The sequence below is a fragment of the Electrophorus electricus genome, chromosome 17 (assembly GCF_013358815.1).
Source record: "Electrophorus electricus isolate fEleEle1 chromosome 17, fEleEle1.pri, whole genome shotgun sequence".
NCBI classification, from domain to species: domain Eukaryota; kingdom Metazoa; phylum Chordata; class Actinopteri; order Gymnotiformes; family Gymnotidae; genus Electrophorus; species Electrophorus electricus.
In genome coordinates, this window is record NC_049551.1 from 8,005,326 (window position 1) to 8,031,601 (window position 26,276).

A 26,276-nucleotide genomic window follows, 5' to 3' on the forward strand; every position below is an offset into this window, starting at 1 on the left:
GCCACCGCCGGCTGGCAGTACGTCTGGGAGAGGGGTAGAGTGGGAGAGAAAGCCAGACGAGGGTAAAGCGACGAGAGTCAGCGTGAAGCTGTGCTCCAGGGGCCCCGCTGCTAGGCCCAGAGAGGGGTGCAGCAGCTCTGCCCGGCTGAGGTGAGGTGAGGTGAGTAGAAGTGATTAGCCAGCAGATTAATTAGGAGATGGCAGGGGATGCTCAGGTGGGGGTGGGTACATGGCTGCAGCGCTCGTTGTTCAGACAAAAGCAATCGCATGGAGCTTCTGACCTTCAGCTCAGAACCACACAACCCACAGAGCGCTGATGAGGTGGCTGAGATCTAAATGAGCTACACACACACACACACACACACACAAACCTCTTTTTTCGAACTCTGTAGCTCTTGTTATTTTTATCTGGGATCAGACTGAGAGAGAGTGTTCCACAGTGCGTACGATCGCCTGACCATTTCCATTGCCGTGGGATTCTCAGCCTCCTGAAATATTTATAACGCTCATGCATGAATTCAAAGACGTATCAGCACAGTGTCCTGCAGGCTCTGAACTGGTGACCCGTCCCGTCGCTCGGAGGGCTTTGAAGTGGTGATCTGCTCTTCGAGGCCGCTGCCTTCCCTCCCCGGCAGTTCTCCGCAGGCTCCTGAGATCTTACCTCCGCGGCCGAAGTTGCTGTGGTCTTTGGGAGCTCCCAGCATGCCGCTGGCAGGAAGGCTGGTGGAGGGCCAGGAGTCAGCCAGCCAAGGGAGGCCCGGGTCGCCCGCCTTCAGCAGGCCAGGTCGGCTGAGACAGGAAGCGACAGAGGGGGAGAGAGAGAGAGAGAGAGAGAGAGAGAGAGAAAGTGGGAATGAGTGGAAGAGGGAGGCAGAGAGAGAGATGAAGGGTGTGCATAAAAAAAAAAGACTCAGTATAGCAGTTAGAAGGGCGTTCCTGCTCCAACGGCGGGGCGTTCGCGGCAAACACCAGCACGCCAGAGAGCTGGGGGCCCGCACACGCAGCCCCGAGCCGAGTGGAAATAATAAATGAGTAAACAAGAAGACATAAAGCGGTGACAGGTCTATAAATCTGTGAAGGAGCCTCTCGCCTGGAGAGAGGAGCCGTTAGCGCCCAGGCAGGTGGAGGCACTCTGCTGCGACAGAGAAGCATCCCGGCAGGCAGCCTCCACACTTAGGTGAAGGATTCTGCATGGTAACGGAGGAGGAGCCAGCTTATTGGCTGGGCCACCTTCAACTGAGGGACAAAAAAATGCTGATGTAGGTTGTTTTAGATGTGTACATGACAACAACAGCAACAAAAATGATTTGGAATAGAACAGGAGCGTTTCATCTTTGGTTGGTTATTGGAGACACTTGGTTGGTTCCCTGCGAGCTGAACCGGAGGCCTGCGTAAGCCCGGCAGGGCACACGCTCGACTAGCTTGGCCTTTTGTCTAACGGACTCAGCAGCCCAGGAAGGCGCTACACCCCGGCGGGTCCGTGCGGCCGAGCGCAGGGGGATTTCTGGAGCTGGAGTCACCACTACACAAGCTGCTCCCACTAAGACTAGCACACCCTCCCGTGCCTCAACATCCACATTCCAACACACACACACACACACACACACACACACACACACACACACACACACAGCTGGACTCAGTAAAGGTACACAGTGTAAAATATAAAAGCAGATTTGGAATTTATATTTAGAAGAAAGCTTTTTTGCTATGTTTGTCTGGGCCTGCCTGCTCGGGTCTGTCAGGGGAGTGAAGAAAGGCTGCATGCTCCCTGCACCTCCCACAGGGAGCCTCCTCCTGTCCTGCTCTCTCTCTGGGTCACCAACTAGTGACATTCAAAGGGCCTTGGGCTCTATGGACTCACAAGATGAGTGCACATGAGTGGGTAGGGCTGTCTTTCTCTCGCTCTGTGTGTGTGTGTGTGTGTGTGTGTGTGTGTGTGGGTGTGTGTGTGAGTGCGTGCGTGCATCCATGTGTGTGTGTCTCTGTCTGTGTGTATCTCTCTGTGTGTGTGTGTGTCTCTGTGTGTGTGTGTGTGTGTGTGTGTGAGTGCATGCATGCGTATGTGTGTGCATGCGTCTGTGTGTGTGTATGTGAGTGTGTGCATGCGTGTGTGTCTGTATGTGTTTGTGTGTGTGTGTGTGTGTGAGTGCGTGCGTGTGTGTGTGTGAGAGTGCGTGCATGCGTGCGTGTGTCTGTGTGTGTGTGTGTGTGTGTGTGTGTGTGTGTCTGTGCGTGCGTGCATGAGAGAGCGAGAGCAGGAGAGACAGAGAGTGCTTATGAGGCACTCTTTCTCTTGGATAATTATCTATTCACAACCTCACTCGTGCAGGCGCTCTTGAGCTCCTCCCGACAGCAGAATCCATCACAGGCCGCGGGGAGGCTCCGCCCCCCGGCCAGCCTGGGACGATGAATGGCCGAATAAAAAAAAGCCACCCTGATGGATTAATTGTTTCTGTTAATTCCAGCCGGGGGAGATTTATTAGCCAATCAATCGATACGTCAGTATGCGCGTTTGCTCTCGCACGAGGCAGCTGGTGTCGGTGCATCCATCAGGCGCCCGTTCGCCGCGGGTTAGCACCGGCTCAGGGCCCGAACCCCGCCTGCCTCGGCCATCTGACTCCCCCTTGCTGCCAGGGCAGCCGGTGCACAGCTGATCTGAAAATCATCTGGAAGGCCACTCGACCATTCTACAGTGATTTGCTGCGGTTCCGTTCGTTTGGCATATGGCCTGCAGTGACCGGGAGGAACAAAGCCTGGCAGGCCGGCTGAAGGCCGTTCCAGGGAGAAGCAGCCTGCTAGGCGGCTCAGCCCCGTTGGCCTGGTGAGGGGTAGAGGTCACTCGCTGCACACTCACCTTCCAATTCCCATCAGGCCTCTGTCGCCACGTTGGAACGTCACTGCAGGGCCGGACAGCGAGGCCGCACGCACCCGGGAGAGGAGGAGTTGGAGGTGGAGGAGGAAGAAGAAGACAAAACAGATCTGTCAGACTGCAGCTCGCTTCTGCCGCTTAAATGAATGTCTGTAGCACACGGGGCAGCTTACGGCCCACGCGGCGGGGAAGAACCCGCGCTCAGGACAGGACAAATGGGCAGTACCTGCGCGGGTGAAGGTGAACGACTGGACTGTGGAGCAGAAACACAGAAACAGAGAGGGCGTTAGGGTCCCGCCGAGGCGCCCAGCAGCATGAGAGCGCGGGGCAGGGTGGGCGGGGCGATGAGTGAGTCGCGTTCTGGGAACCCGACGGCAACTGTCCGTGCGAGTCATGCGCGATGGGACTGGGGTGGGCGGGGCCAGTTGCTGGTAAAGGAAGTGGGGGGGGGGTGTCCCTGACTGAACAAGAGGCTGGAAAAAAGATTTCCTGCAGAGATCAGAGCAGGAGCTTAGGTGCTGGATGGAGCGAGCAGCTATTGAATTAGGCAACACCCCAAATCCAACCCCCCCACCACACGCACACCACCACCCCCATCACCACTCGCAGCCCCACCCAAGTCACCGGAGCGTGATGATAGCAATCCGTATTGTAATGAGAGTAATCCACAGCTACACCGCGTAATTACCCCCCGGAGGGGGAAGCCATATTACATTTCAGAGGCTGGAGACTGTATTTAGAGCTAATGCGGGAACAATATGGGTCATGGTCCCCTTAATAGACGTGCCGTGCTGGCGTTTCATTTCCAAATGAGAATGTTCGAACGCGTTCATGCGCCTTTCGATGGGGCCGCGGTCGCGGTCGCTGTGCGTAGTCATGTGATGCGTCACGGCAGGAGCCGGGGGGCTCGAGGGGGCCCGAGGTGTCTGGGGGTAGCAGTCGTGCGCCGGCTCAGCTGGCTTTGTTCAGCTTTCGCTGTAGGTACAGAGTGCCGCCCTCCGGGGTTTGACTAATAGGGGTAAAACGCACTAAGGCAGGAGACTGAAAGAAAGTTTATCGCCAATGTCCTTTCCTAAACGCAGCCAGCAGGTTCTGTTCCATAAGTAAGAGGACGATTACAGGAACAGGGCCGTCTAGCACGGTGACCCATCGCTGTGCGGGAGACGCAGTGTTTGCATAAATAAAGGCTTCACCTAAGCCTCAAGTTCTAATCATGAAACAATCCAGCTTACATGCATTTTCGCTTCTCTCAGCTGTACAATAAGGCACTGGGAGTTGCAGGTTAAAAAAAACCCGACCTTTTTTGGCGTCATGGATTAATTGTGTGTTGACACCGAACCATTGCTTTTTGCTAGCGTCGTCATACCAGCAGCTGGCCCCCGGGGGAGCTGCGTCAGCGAGGCACGGAGTGGGGCGTGCGGCAGCGTGGGCCGAGCGGGGCCCCTCACCTGCGTAGTTGCTGAGGCCCTTGCGCTTCTTCCTCCTCCAGTAGAGCCAGGCGCTGAAACCCATCAGCACGATCCAGCACGCCCCGCCCAGCCCGGCAATGAAAGCTGGCTGCTTCACCACATCCGCGATGCTGCTGCCAGTCCCGTCGTCGTCTGTCATCACGTCCTGCAGCTCGGCACCTGCTCGCGAGCACATGCACACGCGCCCACACACGTGCACGAGGGTAAACAGAGGTGAACGACTGAGAGCCCATTTCTAAAAATGGAATGTTAGATTAATAGGACTCCTTCGCTAAAGAATCAATCCACAGCAGGACGCGCAACGCCTCTTCACCATCATCCAGTCATATCCAATCAAATCAAATCACCCCAGCAGCAGATAAGGAACCCCAATTAAAAGCACAAGGCAAAAATCTATTTTTACTAATAAGATTATTCTCTGACCGATTAACAGCATAACAAGCAATGAGTGGGGGGCGGGGCCAATGCAGATTCTGAGAATGCTGCCCTAAATGAACCATATGAGCTTAGAAGGATGAAAGTACACGGAAAGGCAGCTGCCACGCGCTGTCGTCAGGCCGAGCTGGCGGACGGGTGATTGACGCTGGGGAGTTTTTTTTGGGGAGGGGGGGCTTGGAGATTCGAGATGGTGGGGGGTTGGTCTCCATCAGAGTTTGATTTCCTGGTGTAGCTACTGTGCTGTGAAATGAGATTCCCCGTCTTGCGGCATGAGCAACACAGCAAAGCCCTTCATTAAAGCGCAGAGCTGCGCCTTCTCCACTGACTGCCAGGGGGAATCTTTGCCCCTGGCAGTCAAAAGGCAGCTTGGGGGGGGGGGGAGGACACACCGCACGTCAATAGTATTGATTGGAGGGTGTATATTATCTGGCCCCATCCATCAGTGAGCTTGATCAAACGAGATAAGGTGATAAGCTGCAGCAATAACACTGTCCTCTGTGTTAGCGACAGCTGCGTTTATTGGAGGGGATTATTGATATAGCTAACAGCATTCTGCCAAATGGTACTGGACAGTGTATTAAATGAAAATCTTATTGATTTTTTTTTATCACTTTCTAGTAAAGAAAACAAAAAGAACTCAGCCTGAAAAACTACGCTAGCAGGGTGACACGCATGCAGTCTCCAGAGACACTGCCTCACCGCCCTCCTTCTCTCTGGGCTAAAGCAGGACACACTTAAAAAGAATTCTCTAACTGTCCATGCAGTGAGAGAGAGAGAGAGAGAGAGAGAGAGAGAGAGAGAGAGAGAGAGAGAGAGAGAGAGAGAGAGAGAGAGAGAGAGAGAGAGAGAGAGAGAGAGAGAGAGAGAAATAAATGAGAATCACTTTGCTTGCACAGCTGAAGGGCCTTTATCCTTTATCCAAAACGTTCTTTCTCTGTGTATATATATATATATTTTATTTTATTTATTTTATTTTTCCCCCCTAGTTGAGCAAAAATCTCTCAATGAACTGCAAGATATTTTCAATGTCAAACTTTTAATAATAATAATATTAGTAATAGTTATTTTTGGTGGTGGTGACATTATTGTTATTATTATCATAATTACACGACAATATGTGACAGGGTTGAGGGTTGGCCTGCATTATTTTTACTTTGTTGGCTCACGAGAAGACTGAAGTTCATTGTCTGAGACTGCGAAGGATCATCACGGCATACAATCAAAACATGATTATGTTATGAATTATTACAGAGCTCATCTGCATAATTCAGCCTTCTGCCATCAATATTGCAGGAGGGCCTGTGTTGCAGTGGTGATTAACACCGTGCCGGGATCTGAACAGCGTCTCCCCGGAAGTGAAGCAACTGGGTTGCACCACCCCCCTGCTCCTTGGCTCGTCCGTGGGACCTCACCGATGGTCTGCGGCTCACTCTTGACGCCCGTGCCCGCGCTGGTGCCCGCCGCCACCTCCACGCGGTACCGCACGCCCGCCTGCAGGCCGCTCACCACCACCGAGCGGATGGCCGCGTCCACGGTCTTGTTCACGTGGAAACGGCTCTCGTTCCCCAGACACCAGACCTGGAGCGGCGGGTGACGAGGGCGGGTGGAGGGGGTGGGGGTGGGGTGGAGAGCAGGAGAACAGCATGACACACGGCGACTGGGAGCGGGCGAGACGAAACGTGCGCGCGCTTTCTGAGTTCTTAAAAGAGGAGGAATGTGTGGCAGCACCTTGTACTCCTGAATGATGCCGTTTTGGTGGTCTGTGGGTGGAGGGTCCCAGGAGATGCTGACGGAGGTGCTGTTCTGGTCGCCCACTGCCAGCACTGTTACCTGCTGGGGGGGCGCACTGGGGGCTGCCCCGGTAAAACACTTATCACTACTTTGCTCCTTAGACAAACTAACCACACGCACACACACACACACACACACACACGTGCGCACACACAGCAACCAGGATTCCAAATGGATTTTTAATAGCTTTCTTAAGTGACCCAGATATCTAAGAAATCTTTTGCCCTTTGAGTATAATAAGCTGTGGAACGTCTGAGAAAATAGCGACTGTGAAGAGACGTTTAACTATGGACCACGGCTTACAAATATGGATGCGCTTTACACAACATGTTTAACAAGTGAGGAAATTCTTATATTAACGTATATTTCTCGCAGATGTTCTCCAGGATTTCTTGCAGATGTTCTCCTGGGAGACAATGGATGGTTGTATAGGGTCTGGGAAGGGGGTCACGCACGGCAGGAAGCGTCGGATGAGGCGTGACCGTCGGTGGGAGATAATCCTAACTTCATTAGTCCTATCAAAGTGCACGCATCACGGAGCAGCTGCGCCCAGCGCCCGGGGATCGCTCCTGAGTCCACACCGCGCACCCACCAATTACCTCCTGCCTGATCCAGCTCTTTCCTCCTACTGTGCCTGTCCCCCCTAATTTGATCTGTCCCTCACCCCTTATCCCTCCTCTCCCGTGTAGCGTTTCACCTTCTTCCCCAGAGGTCACCTTCGCCGGTCCCTCACGATCTCTCTCTCTCACTTCAGTGCAAAGATTTAAGATCGGCCCCCGCACCAACACGGGGCTGACCACCCAGAGGTGAAGATTTCTTTTCTAATCTGGAGTAGATTAGCGTCCCCGGTGTTAGCTTTCCGTGGGCTGTTGAATCATATCGGCGGAATCTGCGGCGGCCGTGGATTAGGAGCAGAACAGGGCCGGCACTTTGTCAGCGGCGGGTTTAACATTTCTAATCGGGTTACGCGGCATGACGAGGGTGCTGTGACATCAGTGGGGGGGCGGAGCTGTTGGGGAGATTGTGGGGAGCGGGAGGTGGGGAGGAGGGGCGGGGCTGTTGGGGGGACTGTGGGGAGCGGGAGGTGGGGAGGAGGGGCGGGGCTGTTGGGGGGACTGTGGGGAGTGGGAGGTGGGGAGGAGGGGCGGGGCTGTTGGGGGGACTGTGGGGAGCGGGAGGTGGGGAGGAGGGGCGGCGCTGTTGGGGAGATTGTGGGGAGCGGGAGGTGGGGAGGAGGGGCGGCGCTGTTGGGGAGATTGTGGGGAGCGGGAGGTGGGGAGGAGGGGCGGGACTGTTGGGGGGACTGTGGGGAGCGGGAGGTGGGGAGGAGGGGCGGGGCTGTTGGGGAGACTGTGGGGAGCGGGAGGTGGGGAGGAGGGGCGGGGCTGTTGGGGGGACTGTGGGGAGCGGGAGGTGGGGAGGAGGGGCGGCGCTGTTGGGGAGATTGTGGGGAGCGGGAGGTGGGGAGGAGGGGCGGCGCTGTTGGGGAGATTGTGGGGAGCGGGAGGTGGGGAGGAGGGGCGGGACTGTTGGGGGGACTGTGGGGAGCAGGAGGTGGGGAGGAGGGGCGGGGCTGTTGGGGAGATTGTGGGGAGCGGGAGGTGGGGAGGAGGGGCGGGACTGTTGGGGGGACTGTGGGGAGCGGGAGGTGGGGAGGAGGGGCGGGGCTGTTGGGGAGACTGTGGGGAGCGGGAGGTGGGGAGGAGGGGCGGGGATGTTGGGGGGACTGTGGGGAGCGGGAGGTGGGGAGGAGGGGCGGCGCTGTTGGGGAGATTGTGGGGAGCGGGAGGTGGGGAGGAGGGGCGGCGCTGTTGGGGAGATTGTGGGGAGCGGGAGGTGGGGAGGAGGGGCGGGACTGTTGGGGGGACTGTGGGGAGCAGGAGGTGGGGAGGAGGGGCGGGGCTGTTGGGGAGATTGTGGGGAGCGGGAGGTGGGGAGGAGGGGCGGGGATGTTGGGGGGACTGTGGGGAGCGGGAGGTGGGGAGGAGGGGCGGGGCTGTTGGGGGGACTGTGGGGAGCGGGAGGTGGGGAGGAGGGGCGGGGCTGTTGGGGGGACTGTGGGGAGCGGGAGGTGGGGAGGAGGGGCGGTGCTGTTGGGGAGATTGTGGGGAGCGGGAGGTGGGGAGGAGGGGCGGGGATGTTGGGGGGACTGTGGGGAGCGGGAGGTGGGGAGGAGGGGCGGGGCTGTTGGGGGGACTGTGGGGAGCGGGAGGTGGGGAGGAGGGGCGGGGCTGTTGGGGAGACTGTGGGGAGCGGGAGGTGGGGAGGAGGGGCGGGGCTGTTGGGGAGATTGTGGGGAGCGGGAGGTGGGGAGGAAGGGCGGGGCTGTTGGGGGGACTGTGGGGAGCAGGAGGTGGGGAGGAGGGGCAGGGCTGTTGGGGGGACTGTGGGGAGCGGGAGGTGGGGAGGAGGGGCGGGGCTGTTGGGGGGACTGTGGGGAGCGGGAGGTGGGGAGGAGGGGCGGGGCTGTTGGGGGGATTGTGGGGAGCGGGAGGTGGGGAGGAGGGGTGGCAGAGGCAGCTGCCGGGAAGGGCGTTTGACTCTCCGCATTGCGCGGTTCCTAATCGAGGAGGCGCTTAGCCTGTCTGTGAGACAGCCCGCCAACAGTAACAGGCAAGCAGGCGTTCTGCACTCTAAAGCAGCATGTTACGCATATTTGAGCTAAGTGAAAGCACTCCATGCCCATGTACAGTAATGAAGGGATGCTAATAAGGCCATTAGCTCTGATGCATCCCCGACACGAATGTGAGCCAGTGCCAAGTGACACCTTGGCAACCTCACAACACGCTGGCCTCTATTTCTGTCCCCAAACCTCCCGAGAAAGAGAGAGGGAGACATGGAGAGGGAGAGAGAGAGTGTGAGAAAAGACAGAGGACCCTTCATGTCCTCAGGTGTACCCTCAGGTGCACCGAGTGTATTAGCTGTCGCTTAAGCACACAAAAACATGGGCAGAAAATCAGACCATCAGTTGGACCGTAGCGATGACCGTATAAAAGTCGCACGACTCTGTGGAAGAGGAAGCGCGCACCGCGTCATCCTCTGCCGCCTGTGCGGAACGGCGCTCTTCACTCTCGGTGAAGCAAAACCTCCGCGGGACTAATTGCGCTAATGGATGTGAGCTGAACGTGAACCGTGTGATCTCCAATAAATATCTCACCCACTATAGCTACGGTATATGTGCGCTCGAGGACATAGCCAGAAGAGAGAGAGAGCAGAAACAGAGTGCTGGGTGGGGGCGAGAGTGAGAGAGAGTGAGAGAGAGTGAGAGAGAGAGAAGGAGACCAAGGAGAGAGAAAGAGAAAGAGAGATGGAGAGAGGAGGGGGGTATTGGGATTCTGACTGAACTGTCGAGTGGTTCTTGACAGTGATATGGCAGGCATGATGACAGCAGCGTAGCAGGGTTTGAATTTGTGATGGAGTATGTCAAAGAAAGACAGAGAGAGCATGTGTGTGTGTCCTGGAGTGTGTGTCATGAAAGGCAGGGCGTCCTGCTGTTCCCACAAAACTCTCAACAGATCAGCCTGTATGGACCGAGGCATGGACAAAGCACTTAAGTTCACATGCACTCATGCCCAGGGCAATGGTAGTACGACCCAGAATCCATTACTTCTGGAGAAGTCGGAAAAGTTAATGCAAGGTAACCGAGAGCCCACTGTCCTAAATGTAGGAAACTGTCCACCAAGGAATTACATATTAAGTCCTGCACGGTTACAGGTGCGTTCCGAACATAAAGTGCGTCTCCTCACTTCCGGGGGGCAGTTACCTTCCTCCAAAGTGCGTGCTGTCATGGATTCGCTGTCTGCTCCTTGAAACTCATTGAAGAAGGGGCGGACCTTGATCTCGTAGACCACGCCCTTTTTTAGGTCACGCAGGGTGATGCCTCGCTCGGTCGGGGCCTTCAGGTCCTGTTCCTGCCACGGCCCCGGGGAGGACAACCCGGACGTCTGTCTGTACAGGACGCGGTAGCCCTGGATGAACCTGGACGGGTTCTCGACCTGTGGCGGCCAACAGGGGGTGAGGAGATGGATAGGAGTCGTGGAGACCGAAAGATGAGGGAGGGTCAAAGAGGGGCAGACGCATCAAAAATATGAAGCAAAGACAACGACCCTGCCTGCATCCTCACACTGATTGTTTTCAAATGACGAGACGGAGTCAACGGTGAAGAACCGGCCGCTCTATATGCTTTGTAAGGCCCTGTCCAGTGCATTAAAAACAATGGTTCGGTTGCTTCGGCGATGCTGTGTCACCGTGTATAGGTACAGTGGAAGTCATTCGGCGGAGGGAGGGTGTATAACTCACCGTAATGGCTTGTTAACAGGGGCAGAAGCAAGCAAAAGCTTTTACGGGCGAAATAAAGTAGCTGTTTACCGTCAGCCCGGCCCAAATAAATCAGCCGGCTGCCTTCGCCCCTCCCACCTTGTACCGCCGTACAAACCCGGGAATGTGTGCGTGTGTGTGCGCGTGTTTGCGTGAGCACATGGGAGGGGGTGTGTGCACTTCATTACGGAAATGAATAAGGGATCTAAAAGCTTCACTTAGTCCCGTAGAGCATTCTAATAGAGACCAGTGCGTACCGATCCCGTCTGTTGCACGGACGCACGGTGAAACGGGACAGGTCCGTCTCCCAGTGCCAGGGCGAGCACGTAATGGAAACTGGAATGCGCTACTGAGAAGGGATAAAACGCTAAGTGGTGTAACCTTCAGGCTACGCCACGAATAAGCAATGATGTCATTATTTTGGGGAACGTTTCATGTCGGAACTGAGACACCTTGATTGCCAGCTGGTTAAAGTGCCGGTGATGTCAAAGCACTGGAGGAAATCAGACTCAGCAGTTCTGCGAGTCTTCTAGTATACCAATTCCTGCTATTTTTGATTCTTCATTTTTCACACGTTTTTAAGTGACCAACTTCTCCCAAACGTCATCCACGACTGAGCCGAATGACCTTGACAGGGAACAGGTCGAGCATGTTTGTGTTTCGGTTTGGACTGCAATCACCATGATAAGTGATGGAAAACTAAACCCTGCTTTGTGATACTGTTCTGAAAGCGCATCAATAACGGTTTGCTTCTATAATGACTGCACACGGTTCTGACTGCCAACTCCATGTTTGTGTTTGAGAAAGAGGGCAATTTGGCAGCGCGTTCCAACGCTGGCACACGGCATCACCACGAAAGTCCAGTATGGACCATTAAAGGAGCCCCGCACCAGCATGCAAGCGTATAAATCACGTGTATGCATGCTACTGCAGCACTGCAACATATAGTTTGAGTGTGGTGCATGCGCATTGTGTGTGTGTGTGTGTGTGTGTGTGTGTGTGTGTGTGTGTGTGTGTGTGTGTGCGCGTGTGTGTTGGGGGTGATTCTCCTCATTAAATAACACTCCAGAGACAAAGTGGCACCAACACTTTGCCAAACAAAAGCATGAGGCGCAGTGACTGTGTGGAACCCACAGACAGCTCCCAAAAACCAGCACGCTGGGCTAATAGTGATCTATCTGTTTCAGGGAGAGCCATTTGTCCAAATTCAAACGTCAGCCTAAATGGTCCGAGATTAATGAAGCGCCAGATGGCCGTGCACTTGGTGTCCAGGCTCCTGTTTCCAGCCTGGAATCCCTGGTTGAGCGTGGCCCAAATTAGGGTGTGGCATGAAAACACGCTTTACTTTTAACGGCCCTCTGCAAGGCTCTCCCTGGCTTCCTGGCGGCTCTCTGCAGTCAAGCTATTGTCGCACTGAGACGTCACAGTGGGGGACTTTTACATCCCAGTGAGACATGTCCAAATTGAATCCCCCGGAATTGTTCATTTTTTAAAAATCTTTTTGCAACACTTTGTTTGATTCAAAATTCCTGGTTGTGTCCTGCATTCTGAGCACGAAGGTCGTGCATTCATATGTGGCTTATGTTTGTGTCTGGGTATTTTAGGTGTGTGTATGCATTCCTGTAGAGTAAAGCGAAGCTCAGCTTACCACCCACGTTACCCGCACGGAGGTGGAGCTCAGCACCACGGGGTTGTGCATGCTGACGATGACATCACCCAGCTCTTTCTGCACCTGCCGGTGGTCGACGCCCCGCACGGCCGGGCTGATGTCTGCCAAACACGTGGACGGCACACAGACAGAGGCACGTGCACGAACTGAGCATCGTCAAGGAAAACACAGCTGGTGTGCGAGACACACTGTAATCTCCGTCACACGCGGTTCTACAGGTAAAGTGTCTTTCACAACGCCGCTGTGAGGAGTAACGTCTCATCCTTGACTAATTCATATTTCTCTGCGGTGGTGGTGGTGTTTGCCTAAGGCTCAGCGCTAGCTGAGTGGCTACGTTAACCATGTCTGAAGGCTAGTTTCTGAGGGAGGCGGAGGAAGGTTGGGGGGGTGGGGGGTGGAGGTTACCCTGCGTGCGGACGGGCTCGGACATGACGCTCGGGTCGCCCACGCCCCGCGCGTTCACTGCTCGGATGATGAAGAGGTAGACTGTGTTGGGGCGCAGCTCCTCCACGGTGTACGCCGTGCTCTTCACGTGGTCGGCCACCGTCTGCCAGCTGTTACTTACCAGCTGGCTGCGGACGCAGAGAGAGGACACAGAAGGGACGCAGAGAGGACGCAGACAGGACGCAGAAGGGTCATAGAGGGTAAACCGAGGGAATGCAGAGGGGACACAGAGGGGGTGCAGAGGGGACGCAGAGGGGACACAGAGGGGACACAGAGGGAATGTAGATGGGACAAAGAGGGGGTGCAGAGGGGACGCAGAGGGGACGCAGAGGGAATGTAGATGGGACAAAGAGGGGGTGCAGAGGAGACGCAGAAGGGACGCAGAGGGGACACAGTGAGGACGCAGAGGGGACACAGAGGGGACACAGTGAAGACGCAGAGGGGATGCAGAGGGGACACAGAGGGGACACAGTGAGGACGCAGAGGGGACACAGAGGGGACACAGTGAAGACGCAGAGGGGACACAGTGAGGACGCAGAGGGGACACAGAGGGGACGCAGAGGGGACACAGTGAGGACGCTGCTCAGGGAGAGGGAACGTGCCTCGGGCGGCCGTCCCTGACACGACCAGCATGAGTTCGGACTGCTGTCGGACAGAGTGTCTGTTTTAACAGCTCACCATAAAGCATTTTGCAAAGAAGCTTTCACACGACCCAGCATTAGCATGCATAGTACACAATATCTGCAGCTACATTAACGCTCGCCTTTATTATTAGCCATTATGGACTTTTAACTATTGTGTAACAGGTGTGAAAAGGGGGAGGACCCCCGACCTGAGCCATCCCTATCTAGAGCAGGCTGTCTTCTACTACCTGAGAGCGAGTCGTGTGACTAACGCCCACTGAAGGTCAACCTTCACACAATCACCCCAGTCTTAGTGCACCGGCCACTGCAATATTGATGGAAAGCAGCGAGCCAAATAACGCCCTGGGAAGCCACACTTAAGCACAGCACAGTCCCTGCTCCAGAAATAAACCACCAACCCCTTCAGTGGCAGGTCACAGGGGGGTAGGTGTCTGTGGCGTGTGTGTGAAGGGCGGCAGGACCAGCGGGCATGTGCGGCGGACATACCCAAAGGCCTCGATGACGTAGGAGGAAACCAGGGAGGCGTCCTCAGGGCGAGGACGCCACGACAGTGACACGCTGCTCTTGGTGACATCGGTCACCTCAGGCTTAGAGGGCGGACCCGGGAGAGCAGTGGCATTGTGGGACGCGGAGTCCACAGGCTCGGCTGACTCTGAGAGGAAGAAGGGGGCGTTAGACAGGAAGCGCTAGGAGTGACATAATGGAACGTTCTGGCAAAACCAGCAAGCACCTCGGACGTCCAGGAAGGCGCTCCACGACGTCTCTCCGCTGGAACTGCTGGCCAAACACGTATACAGGCCGGAGTCCGAGAGCTGGAATAAAGACAGCGACAGACCACACAGAGCTGAGCGAGATTTCAGCGACACCCATGTAAAATATAGATTTTTTTTCAGCGAAAAGGACCGATTACTGATCGACTTGCTAAGTAGCCGATGTGAGTATAGAATTAAGCCATTCTGGTGGTGACAGCTATCTAGATGTTCTAGTACAATCATCATAATCAACTGCTGGAAGTTCCACATTCTGCCAAGACATGACAACGAAAATGCATTAACCTCTAACGGCCTCTGTGAAGAAGCATCGCAGAGAGCCAGAGAGAGAGACTGACACTATGCGACTGGTAAAAGTGCTGACGTTAATTTTGTTAATAAATTTAATTTAGAACTCTGCACCCAGTCATCATCAATGCAGCTACACTGACATGGTGACACAGTGGTCTACTTAGTACTGATTGGTGCAACAACGGCATATGGCAAGAACTGACTCTCTCTCTCTCACTCTCTCTGACACTAGCCAGCCTTTCTTCACTGTGTTTGCATATGCTCTATTAATTTGATTCAGAGTTTGATTCAGAGAGTGATTTAAGTGAAACTGACATCCAAAGAGAGATAAGAATGCAGATAAGAGCTATGAATGCAGAGTGCGTGCGTGTGTGTGTGTGTGTGTGTGTGTGTCTTTAATCAACTATAAAGAGCTGTCCTTGAGGAAGAGCCCAGTTTCTGTCAGAGCTGAGCTAAAGACAGCTCCTTAAATGGCAGCGTTTAGCAATTTATTAAAAAATCAATACTCTTTATTCATCTTTAAACTGAATGCACTTGTCCATCTAAACCATGCCTCTCTGACACCACTCTCCTCTCTTCTCTCCCTTCACTCTTTCACCCTCACTCTGCACACACACACACACACACACACACACACACACTTTCAACACCATACATGATGTGACTACACAGCAATTCTAAACCACAGAAAAGGACCTTGGTGTTCTGGATCTGCAGGCTGCCCGGGTCCAGCAGGGACATGTGGGGCTCGGTGCCCATCAGACTGAGCCCACCCTTCAGCCAAGTGACAGTGGGCTCCGGGTCTCCAGACGCCCGACATCCCAACAGAGCCAGACCGCCCACTCCCACCGTCTGATTGGTTGGGCCCTGCTGAATAATGGGGGGTGGGCGGTCCTTAAGAGCTGTTGAGCAGGAAGCAAAGAAAATAACTACATGCATAATGACAATTTCCTTATCATATTTTTTTTTTCCTCTTTGACCTTGCAGGAGACCGGGCGCATACTGCCAGTGTCATGTTCTGAAGTGTAGCACCTGTTTTTGTGGTCAGCCATGTAAAAAAATGCCACCCTCATGAAATGCCATCACACCTTGGCACACTAATTACAAGGTGTGCATGAAAAATGTCTTGCCTTAGAGGCTAATTAAAGCGCTTTTTTTCACCACACCAGCTTTTGAGTTCACACCCCCACTCGCTGTCTCTCCCCTAACCAAACACTCTCATTTAACAAAGCCATTTCAGCAGACGGGTTGCATCTATGCATGGATGCGAACCTCCTGGTATCCTTCGCTCATCTCCTTATCTCTTCTACTGAGAGAAATCGACTGCATTACAACAATATTACAGGCTCAAGGACCACAAAGCAACCTCTGTGTCTCCCAGCCTGAAAGCCCACGGCTCCCGCCGAGTTCTTAATGTTAAATGCTGCCCGCATGCACACACTATTATGAATTTACATAAAATGGTCTATACACAGCACAATGCAGACCGGGGGCTTTTATCTCCGTCATCGGCTTAGCCTGTGCACTCTCTCCCTCCTTTGTCTCGCTCCGTCTCGCCTCCTCCTCCTCCCTCCTCCGCCCCCCAGATCCTCCTCGTCTGCTTCCTCCTCGCGATTGATATGCGTGGCGATCCAGTAGTGGCTGCTTTGAGGCTGAGGCTCCCCTTGTGCGGAGAGAGGGCCTCGAGCAGATGTTAATTCAATAATGTCTGCGAGAGCAGGCCAAGGCGGAATGAAAAGGGGGCAGGGAGCAAACCCCCCCCCCCCCCACAACAACCCCCCCCAACACTCCACCCCCACCCCACCCCACCAGGCGCCTCCGCAGCACTTAAGATAATGATACGCTTCGAGAGGAGAAGTGGGTGTAAACGCGCATCTCTCCATCAGCGCGCCCTGTGTCACACTTTATGGGCTTCGCTCGTCCTCCGGGCCCCACGCCGGTTCTCTCTCTCTCTCCTCTCCGGGCCCCCAGCAAAACGTCGATGAGTTCCTGCCACACACTTTCCCAAAGTTATCTGCCGCACGCGCAGCAAAGCGGCGTAGGTCACCGGATCTAGAGTGGAACTGCAAGTGCCGCAACGTTTGGCAATCCGACAGTGCGGTAAAAAAAAAAAAAAGGTATTCTGTTGTGCAATTTATATTTTTCCCGAGACAAAGTATTGCAGATTATGTCCGTTTGTACACCAATAAATCCTTTGGGAATGGCCAATTACTGTATGATTCAGCTGTGTTTTCAGACCAGAGTAATGTTTGTATACATTACATTATAAACCAGATCTTAGATATGAGGTCACTGGTGCAGTGTTCTGACTGATTTCTTGTGCAGTTCTAACCTAGAGGAAATTCAGGGTTGCCTGACCAACGTGGTCAAGGAACGTTTAGTAATTGTGGGGTCTTTGAGGCTGGGGTTGGAGGCTCAGCACACTCACCATCAGACACCTCCAGCTGGGCCTTGGCCAGGATGCTGCCGGCTACGCTGAGGGCCTGGCAGACGTAGTAGCCCGCGTCCGCGCGCTGGACCGAGGCGATGGTCAGATCGCCGTTCGACGCCACGGAAAAGCGGCTTCCGACCTGAGGAGGCTGGCTCGGGAAGAGCAGTTCCTGAGGACGGCGAGAACGCAGAAGTCACCAGGCCAAAAAAAACCCAAGAACAAAATGACATCCCGCATAGACTAGCAAAACCAAAAGGCACATGTTTCTGCAATGTCTGGAGAGGGCGGAGCTCGTGACAAGAACATCTTCTTTCCTGCGCCGAGGCGCGCTGGAGTCGAGCGGTGAGCGTTTGCTCACGGGCGCCCACGGCGGGCTCTGACTGGCGTCTTGCGCCGCGGTGGGCCGGTAATTACGGGCCGCAGCGAGTGCTCGTCGTCCGGCCGCCGTCCCCTTTGGCGTGGAGGGCCCAGGAGAGGCTTTTCCACACACTCGCAGCCCCGGGGGTCTCTGTCTCTCCTGCCTCTAATGAGATTTCCCCTTCACTCCAAGTTCTCAAAGCTACCCCGACTGAGGGGAGAGGAAGGGCATTAGCCAGATTCAATTAGCCCTAATGACTCGAATACAGTAAATGAATAAATTCTGAGATGACAAATGACCCTCCCACCCCCATGTAAGTCAAGTGACGGAGGGCCGATGGCTACTTTATTACTCTGAAGGCAAAATCCAGTCAACCACTGAAAATCCTGCCATTTATTCAGTGCGCTAATTGGTTCGCTGAGTTAAATATCTTGTTTTAAGTCCAAAATGACTGTCAGGGTGTACTCGTGGGTCACCACGGCAGGGCCCAGCTGTGCGGAGGAGCCCATACCTGAGTAGCGGGATGTAGCGGGGAGGGCGCTCACCTGACTGCCCTCTTTCTGCCAGAACATGGCGGGCTGCGGATTTCCCCTCGTCTCGCACGGGAAGGTGGCACCGCGCCCCTGGGTCACGATCTGGTCCCGGGGCCGCACGACGAACTGGGGCGCCTCTGAGATGAAAGGTCGCACGCACAAACAGCGGAACAGGGGGCGTCACTGTTGCCACGGCGGCCGCGGTCATGTTTAATGCAGGAGGAGGCGGGAAAGCAAACAGCGAACGGCGGGTTTGGCTAACGGCTGGAAATGCGAGGTAGGAGGTTTAGCAGAAGCATGTCCACGCAAAGATTTCACCACATTTTTATCTCCATTTCTGCGGCACCACATTTCTTTAAACAACAACCAAAAACCTCCGATTTCAAAGTTTCGAAATTTCAGAACGCCGACAGGGCTACCCAAGGGCCATGCATCAGTTCTCTCAGGATTCACAGGCACTGCTATGCTCCAGAAATCCCAACTTAGCGTCTGTATGAAAGGAAGATTTTAACTAACGGGCAGGACTGCTAGTAGCATAGTCTGGATGGGCACTTACCAAGAGGTTGAGCTGGTGAAAGAACAATGATCTGAGTGAGAGCCAGTGGGGGTGCGTTAGGGGTGGGGAACGAGAACAACAGATACCGAAGGGAAGGAGAGGATGAAGAGTAAGTGACATGGCATCGGACACAGTAACTTCACGACAGGGCGCTGTTGGGTGATGGATGAAATGGTTCTTAAACCAGGTGAACTGTGAACGAATCCTCATAATGCAGCACGATGCCTGGCACGCATTCTGGAAACTTCCGCACAGAGGCTACAGCTAGAAAACTTCAAATTATGCAAACTCAGATCTCAGGTGCCTTATCAACCCGCTTATATCTCACCCCACTTCTACTCCCTCCCCGGCCTGCCTGGCTCCAGAGAAAGTGGTAGAAATATTGAACAGAATATTGCTTTACAGGAGGGCGCGGGACAGAGCCGCGCTCTAAACCATCACTAAGCTCCTCATTTCTTTAACTCAGCGGGACGTCGGTGCCAGTCAGCCATGCCCTGCTCTCGCCTGAGTGCGCGCGCCCGCGTCCGCGTTCGTCTGTGTGATTGCGTGCGTGTGTATGTGAGAATGTGTGCGCAACGCAAGTGTCTGTTTGTGTATCGCAAGAGTCCCACTGGTCAGGGAATGACACTCGCAGGGGAGGTGGTCTTGCCAGCCTCAGCTCCAGCTGAGAGAAATAAACTGCTTCGTAAATAAGAGCCCCTCACTCCTGCTCTGTGGCGTGACTTCCGTGCTGCTGCACCCAAAAAGTGGGTTAAGGATAAATGGCCGCCGTCTGTCCGATTGGGATTTTTTTTTTACCAAATTTAGTCTAAAACCAAAACCACATATTTCTCTAGCTCTCTTTTCCAATCTGAGGCCTATCAAATCTTTGAACGGTAATACCCAATGTGATCACCAAGACAGAATGACATAAAATTCCTCAGTACACAGTAGACAAGGCCCAGGGGTACTGCAGTCAAACAACATCCGGAGGGAAAAAAAAGTTTGGTCCACCAGTTATTCTTAATTTATAGAGGCGGAGTTGCTCTGTCAGTGGGTATCTGTTAACATGCTACTACATGGACTCCATCTTTGTATGTCAGACCTAGTCAGGATGTTTTACTGCTAAATGTCAGGAATGTCTGGAGATGAAAGGACCCGAAGGCCCCACACTTACCCCTGACCGTGAGGGTCGCCGACGCCTCCACCTTCCCCACCCGATTCTCCGCCATGCACGCGAAGCTTCCCTGGTCCGCTGACGAAACCTTCTTCACCCTCAAGATGAACTCGTCCTTCTCGTATTTCGTGTCGTACCTGGGCAGAATCGGCAAGCAGCGGTCTTCAAACGACCCCGAGGGGGCTCGGGAAAACGGCGAGCGTGGCCGGCACGCTGGGTTCTCCGTACAGAGGGGGGCCAGGGCGGAGGGGCGGCGATTAGCGGGAGGCCGTTTCGGGATAAGTAAACAAAGAATAATGGGCCGGCGGAGCGGGGTTTTTTTTGCGGAACAAAAGGGCTTTTTCGCAGCCCTTGAGAGAGTCCATGTTGAAGATGATTTGGTAAAGTGGAGAAAAAGGCTGTCAATTATGCAAGCATGAAAGGCAGGGCAAAATGAAAGGTGCTTTCAGCTGGAACCCTCACTGTTTCGCTGTTTCAATATTTATGAAGAAGAACCCACTGTGTTTTGCCCCTGTGTGTGTGTGTGTGTGTGTGTGTGTGTGTGTGTGTGTTCGCGCGCGCGCCCATATATGTTTTCATCGGGAGTAAGGAAGAAAGACAGAATCCTAGGCTCTGGCGTATCTGGGGCATGGCTCTGAGCTTCTAACCGCTTCGTAGATGAACGACTAATTTCTGTGGATAAACTGCGCATCAGGACATACCCTCTGCTGTGCGCGGTGGGTCAAATGAACGGTGTTAGTTACAGCAGCCAGTTGCAGCCTAGCTAAATCACGCCAGTGTCTTTCGGGAGAGAGAGACAGACAGAGAGAGAGAGAAAGAGAGAGAGAGAGAGAAAGAGAGAGAGAGAGAGTGAGAGAGCTTCAGGTTTAAGAGCTTAGAGTTCAACTGAGAGTCTTGGAGACATGCATTTTTCATATCTATATAAGAGGAGAGGAAGGTTCTGATGGCAGGCGAAGTATGTGAAGTATGCAGACGGGGGACTCCCAGGCTGAGAGAGGACTCATAATGGCTTCCAATTGGCCGGATCCTGGTGGAGACTCCAGTCACATCACGTCTCTGACCTATATAGGTGCCTCCCTGGAGGGGTCCTCTGGGTTAAGAGGTGGAGGAGAGGCAGACGAAGGCTCGCAAACGGGGTTGTTATTTCGCTGGCGGAGAGGAAGCGAGCAGCCGCCCACTGCACAGAGGACCCCCGCATACACGACTCAGCACTTTACACTGTTCTCACACCTAAGACATCACAGCAGTGTACACGCATGCGCACACGCACACAAAGATGTACACGCACGCACATGCGCACACACACACACACACACACGCACGCATATGCGCAACCCACACACACCCACCCACACACCCAGCCACCCACACATACAAACACAAACACAGACACGCACATGCACGCACACACGCACACCCACCCACACATACACACAATGGGTCCCCCTGTGCCCACAGGTTTATTTTAGCTATATCTGCAAGGATGATACTTAAAATATTATCTTCCCCTCATTTGAATATTTAAACAAACAAACAAACGAATCAAATCAATGCTTTAAAAAACCTCAAACATCATAATACCGTCTCTTTCAGGCAAAACCTATACTTTCCGTGCACGCGTCTGAGGTTGCGCCCTATCAAGAGATCGGTTTCAGATCAAAGATTTAAACGCTGTCTGATGAGGCTTAAGACAGAAGCCTGCGCCGTCCGGCTCCAGACCAGCTAATGCAGTATTGATGCCCACAGTTTCAGTCAGCCTGATGTAAAACCATTTCACTGCGAGTTATACTGTGTATGACTACGTATGTGACAAATAAACCGAACTTGAACTTGAACTTAATAAGATGGAGATTGGAGTGCGCGGCCAGACGGAGGCTGAGCTCCGGCCGGAAAATGCCGCAGCTGTGTAGAGGTTCGGGCCGGCGGCACAGGGGACGTTCCTGCTGGACTGCGGGACAGACTGTATGGGAAGCTAGCAGCAGCAAGCATACAGTGTGCGGTGGGTGTGCTCTATCATCCAGACAGCTGAGGTCTTTGTGTGGAGAGTATTGAACAGTTGGTGCAGGCTGGAGCGCAGAAATAAAGCTCACGGGAAAGAAAAGGGAGAGTCCGAGCCAAAGAGGGCAGCTCCACCTGATACATATATATACACATACATATATATACACACATACACATACATATCAGTATATATATACATACATACATACACAGTATATATATACATATACACACACATATATACATACATATATATACATATACATATATGCATATACACACACATGTGCATATATATACATACATACAAGTACATATATATATATATATATATATATATATATATATATATATATATATATATATATATATATATATATATACATGCACATATACATATACATACATATATATATATATATGTATATATATACATATACATATATATTCACATACATTATATATATATATACACATACATATCAGTATGTATACACACATACACACATATATTTATATGCACATACACATCAGTATGTATATACATATACACACACACATATCAGTATGTATATACATATATACGTACACATACACACACACATCAGTATGTATATATATATATATACATACTCAATAAGAGCATTAGCTAAATATAAACAAAATAACATGTCTCAAGCAGTCTCACTTCCATAAACACACTCACACATACACATATACATGGATGCATCCACGGACCCCCACAGGTTACAATGATCTTTTCCATCACCCAGATATATACTCAGACTTTCTTCTGTGCCTTCCTGTAAAAATCAGCATCTTAAGATACACAGCATTATTAATCTGCAATGCTCCAGTTCAGCTTTCCGGAACTGTGATTTGCATTCTGACCGCAAGCTCTGCATCCTAATTTGCTTCTATCCACCGGGCAACTGTGTGGATGTACGCACCAGCGCTATAGGAGAATGCAGGAATGAAGCAATAGAGGAATGAATAGAGTGGATCAATGCAGGGTGGGCGGGGGCTAGTCAGGTGGCGGGGTTTCCCCTCACCTGCCCCGGGGGATCTCCGCCTCATCCTTCCTCCAGCGCAGCGAAGGGGCGGGGTCTCCCTGCACCTGACACCTGAACTCGGCACTCTCGTCCATCAGCACCACCTGGTTCACCGGCCGGCGCACAAATATGGGCCGCTCTGGACACACGCACACACACACACGCCCGCGCACACGCACACACACACGCACACGTGCAATATAAAAAAAGACCTTGTATACATATACACTTGGGCAGGCTGAGAACCAATTGACTCAAAAATACAGACTAACACATATGTGGCTGTTCCCTTACCAAACACGGAGAGCTGAGCCATCTCGCTCTCTCTCTCCCCCACCATGTTGGTTGCCACGCACACGTACATCCCCCCGTCGCTTTTCCTGGTGTCAGAAATGGTCAGCTTTCCGCCTCGGATCTGAGAAACAGCTAGCGAATTAAACTGCGACTTCAGGCAATGTGTTCTACGCATTTATTCAAGGACGTGATTTATGGTTCGCAGGATTGTCCACCGTAGCCCGGTAAGGAGTGGGGGGGGGGGGGGGGGGGCGCTCACCGTGATCCTGTCGTCTTTGAGGTCAAGCCGTGCCTTGTCTTTCCTCCAGAAGGTGGTGGGCTCTGGGTGGCCCCTGGGAGGCTGGCACTCGAGCGTGGCCGAATCCCCGGCCACCACCACCATGTCCTGAGGGTTCTGCCGGAAATCGTCCCGCAGCACTGCGAGACAGGAAGACAGTCAGAGAGAGAGAGAGAGAGAGAGAGAGAGAGAGAGAGAGAGAAAGAGAGAGAGAGCTGAGGAGGAGGAAGGCCCAGTGTGTGCAGACCAGGATCTCGCTATTTTGAATACGAGGTGTCAACAAGGTTAGTTAATGGATTACTGCAGCGGCGCCGCACTCGGCACGAACATGCACTAATGGCACATTTTGTTGAAAAACAGTCCCAATTAGTGTCTAAACAGAGCTGTTGTCTTTCATAAGCCTCCATAATGTTTTGGAATGTTGAAACAGCCTGGGAAGATGCGTGGGAGGCAGAGAAGGAGGAGGCCAGTAATAATTGGGAGATATTCCAGTCCCAGAGGAGCGTCTCTGACAAACAGCAGTGACAGACTAAGCCCGCAGGCCAACCTGTCAATCACGGCTCGGAGAGAACACGGACGGCTTCAGTCAGGACGAGCTACGCGGACGGCCAGACAGACTCAGCCATATGGCTGTGCGTGTTCTCTGTCAGCATGCTCCCCCTGACACAGACAATCACACTCACACTCACGCGCACACACACACACCGTAGCTCATCCATCTCAGGTGGCATGCTTTCTGCCGTCTCTAATCAATGTCTGAACCAGTGAGTGACAGTAGGTACAGTTGCCCGCAACGATGGCTGCACATAGCAGGCCGGGTAGGTAAGAACCTGGGGCACATGTCTACAATGTCGAGAAGCTCGTGGACGGACTGGACTTGCTGGCCCATCCCTGTTCTCGCCGGCGAGGCGGTCCAGGCGGCCACGCTGGCTCTCGAGCCGCCGAGAGACCCGAGAGAGGTGTTAGAAAGGTGGTGGAGCGTGGAGGGGAACGGCTAAACGCGACGAGAACGGATCCGCTACAGCAGCGGTCGTCACACAGGGGCAGCACCTCCACCAGGTGGGAGGAAGCCCCCCCGCGGGTCTCATTGGCACGCTGTCTCCGCGCACACGCCCCTACCACTGAAGCGCTGAATGGGAAGCAGCTGCAATCAGGAAGAAGTAAAGGGCAGTGTGAAAAGCCCACCCCCTGTGGGCGGAGCGCGGAGCTGCATTGTTTGCCCAGCCTAATTGCTCTGCATCCAGCTCCTGCCCCGCCCTACCCCGCCTCCGCCCACCTGCCACCACCGCCGGTGCCGCCACCTGAATCGCAGCGCCTTCAATTATTCAAATGAGCCTTTTGGGGGGCCTGTCGTTTGGCGACTCCATTTACGGTCAGACAAAGATTTCATTCCGCAGCACGGCGGGGGGGAGGGGCTAAACAGACAGCACGAAGGTATTCCTCCAGTGCTGTATAGAGAATCATTATGTAATTATGCAGAAAAGGTAATATGGAGATGATAAATGAGAATGAAGGCAACAGCAAAAATAGTGTCACACACAGGTGTTCTGTTATTCAGAGCCAGCTGAACCGAGCTTCATTATTCCCGTCACGTTAATCACCAACTTCTCCCTAATAAACATGATTGTGTGATTGGGAGTGGGGGGGAAGGAAACATCCGAATCTATTATCTGCATTTCTTCAAACTGTTGCACGTTTATGGGTTTAAGATCTTATGTTAATGAGGAAACCAACAGGAAGGTCAACTGATACAGGCACCAATCTGTATTCCAAACACAGCTGTTCTACGCACAGTCGTTTGAGGCAAGTGTCTGCGCTGCAAGAGCTCAGTGCGACTGAAGCTGTCCCTTCCGGCCGAGCCTTACCACGGGGCCTCGGCGCGCGTCTCAATTTCAAACACATTTCAAAATGCGTCTTTCAACAGCCGGTGACCTGAGAAAGGGATAACGTCGAGCTTCCGTGGCTGTAAGTTGGGAATCGCTTGGGTACGCCAGAATCCGGGAGCTTATGTACGCAGCTAGCTGCCTTTGTGCAACGACGCGCAGGCCGGGTAGGAGCTGGAAAGGAACGGTCACTCTGTTCACAGGACAGTGTGCACCTCTGCTGAAGAAGGGACATAAAAACCTGTGCCGTGCCCTGTGCCTTGTACCAGGTCACCATGCGGTCCCCAAAGCAATGTCATACACGGTTACTTTACAGAGAGTTAGACGACGTGTCGCCGGATTCCTGCAGGACCCGAACGCACAGGAAGAAGAGATCATCTGACTTCAGGACGCGCGGAAACACAAAACAAAACACAAAAGATCCTCTTTTCAGTCACAGCACGTGCGAGGTTGTGCCACTGCAAAAAGGAGCCGGCGTGCTCCTTGTTTCGTTGGTGAGCCAACCTCACAGGAACTGTTATGGGAGGACGGTGGGAACAGAGGCTGTGTGGGCATTTACGCCCAGGTTTTGTCATCTCTCGGGTGGTGGTCGGGGAGAGTGGAACGCCAGCACAGGAATTCACGGCACTCCCGTTTTTCGATCCACAGACACGTCGCGCGCCGCAGAAGGAGGAATGGGATGGACGGAGTGGCGGGACAGAAACCGACCACGCGCCGCTGGGTTTGACGTCTGTGATGAACACCTGAAGGACGTCCCTGAGTGGCGTGCGCTTTCCGCCTCCAGGCAATGTGCTGTGACACACGTAATAAACATTTCCAACCCAGCTGTGCTCTACAATGGAGCGTTCTGGAACATTCCGTGCATGGCTTTGTGGCTGCACAGAAAGAACAATGAGTATATGTGTATACTTTATTTAGGCACTATAATTTTGTGCTGGATGTCAAAACAAATTAATGTGAGATGCTGTAACATCTAGAATTGGGGGTAAGGGACCGACCAGCTACCAAGACAACAAGACCAACGAAACGA

General features: G+C 53.4%; 1 protein-coding gene across 1 annotated transcript in view; it reads right to left on the reverse strand.

Annotated features, from left to right (window-relative positions):
* LOC113570047 (roundabout homolog 2-like) overlaps positions 1 to 26,276 on the reverse strand; it is a 73,971-nt gene that overhangs the window by 11,450 nt on the left and 36,245 nt on the right. Inside the window, exons 3-21 of the mRNA XM_035535868.1 lie at positions 23,346 to 23,503; positions 23,087 to 23,207; positions 22,793 to 22,931; positions 19,740 to 19,876; positions 18,040 to 18,164; positions 17,134 to 17,305; positions 15,402 to 15,607; positions 14,375 to 14,456; positions 14,131 to 14,296; positions 12,962 to 13,128; positions 12,536 to 12,657; positions 10,334 to 10,565; positions 6,508 to 6,632; positions 6,192 to 6,357; positions 4,321 to 4,500; positions 3,099 to 3,125; positions 2,858 to 2,900; positions 662 to 789; positions 1 to 23 (exon numbers count right to left, since the gene is read on the reverse strand). The exon at positions 1 to 23 is cut by the window's left edge and continues 253 nt beyond it. Of these exons, the coding sequence (XP_035391761.1) occupies positions 1 to 23; positions 662 to 789; positions 2,858 to 2,900; positions 3,099 to 3,125; positions 4,321 to 4,500; positions 6,192 to 6,357; positions 6,508 to 6,632; positions 10,334 to 10,565; positions 12,536 to 12,657; positions 12,962 to 13,128; positions 14,131 to 14,296; positions 14,375 to 14,456; positions 15,402 to 15,607; positions 17,134 to 17,305; positions 18,040 to 18,164; positions 19,740 to 19,876; positions 22,793 to 22,931; positions 23,087 to 23,207; positions 23,346 to 23,503 (2,519 nt within the window). The remainder of the gene's footprint in view (positions 24 to 661; positions 790 to 2,857; positions 2,901 to 3,098; positions 3,126 to 4,320; positions 4,501 to 6,191; positions 6,358 to 6,507; positions 6,633 to 10,333; positions 10,566 to 12,535; positions 12,658 to 12,961; positions 13,129 to 14,130; positions 14,297 to 14,374; positions 14,457 to 15,401; positions 15,608 to 17,133; positions 17,306 to 18,039; positions 18,165 to 19,739; positions 19,877 to 22,792; positions 22,932 to 23,086; positions 23,208 to 23,345; positions 23,504 to 26,276) is intronic.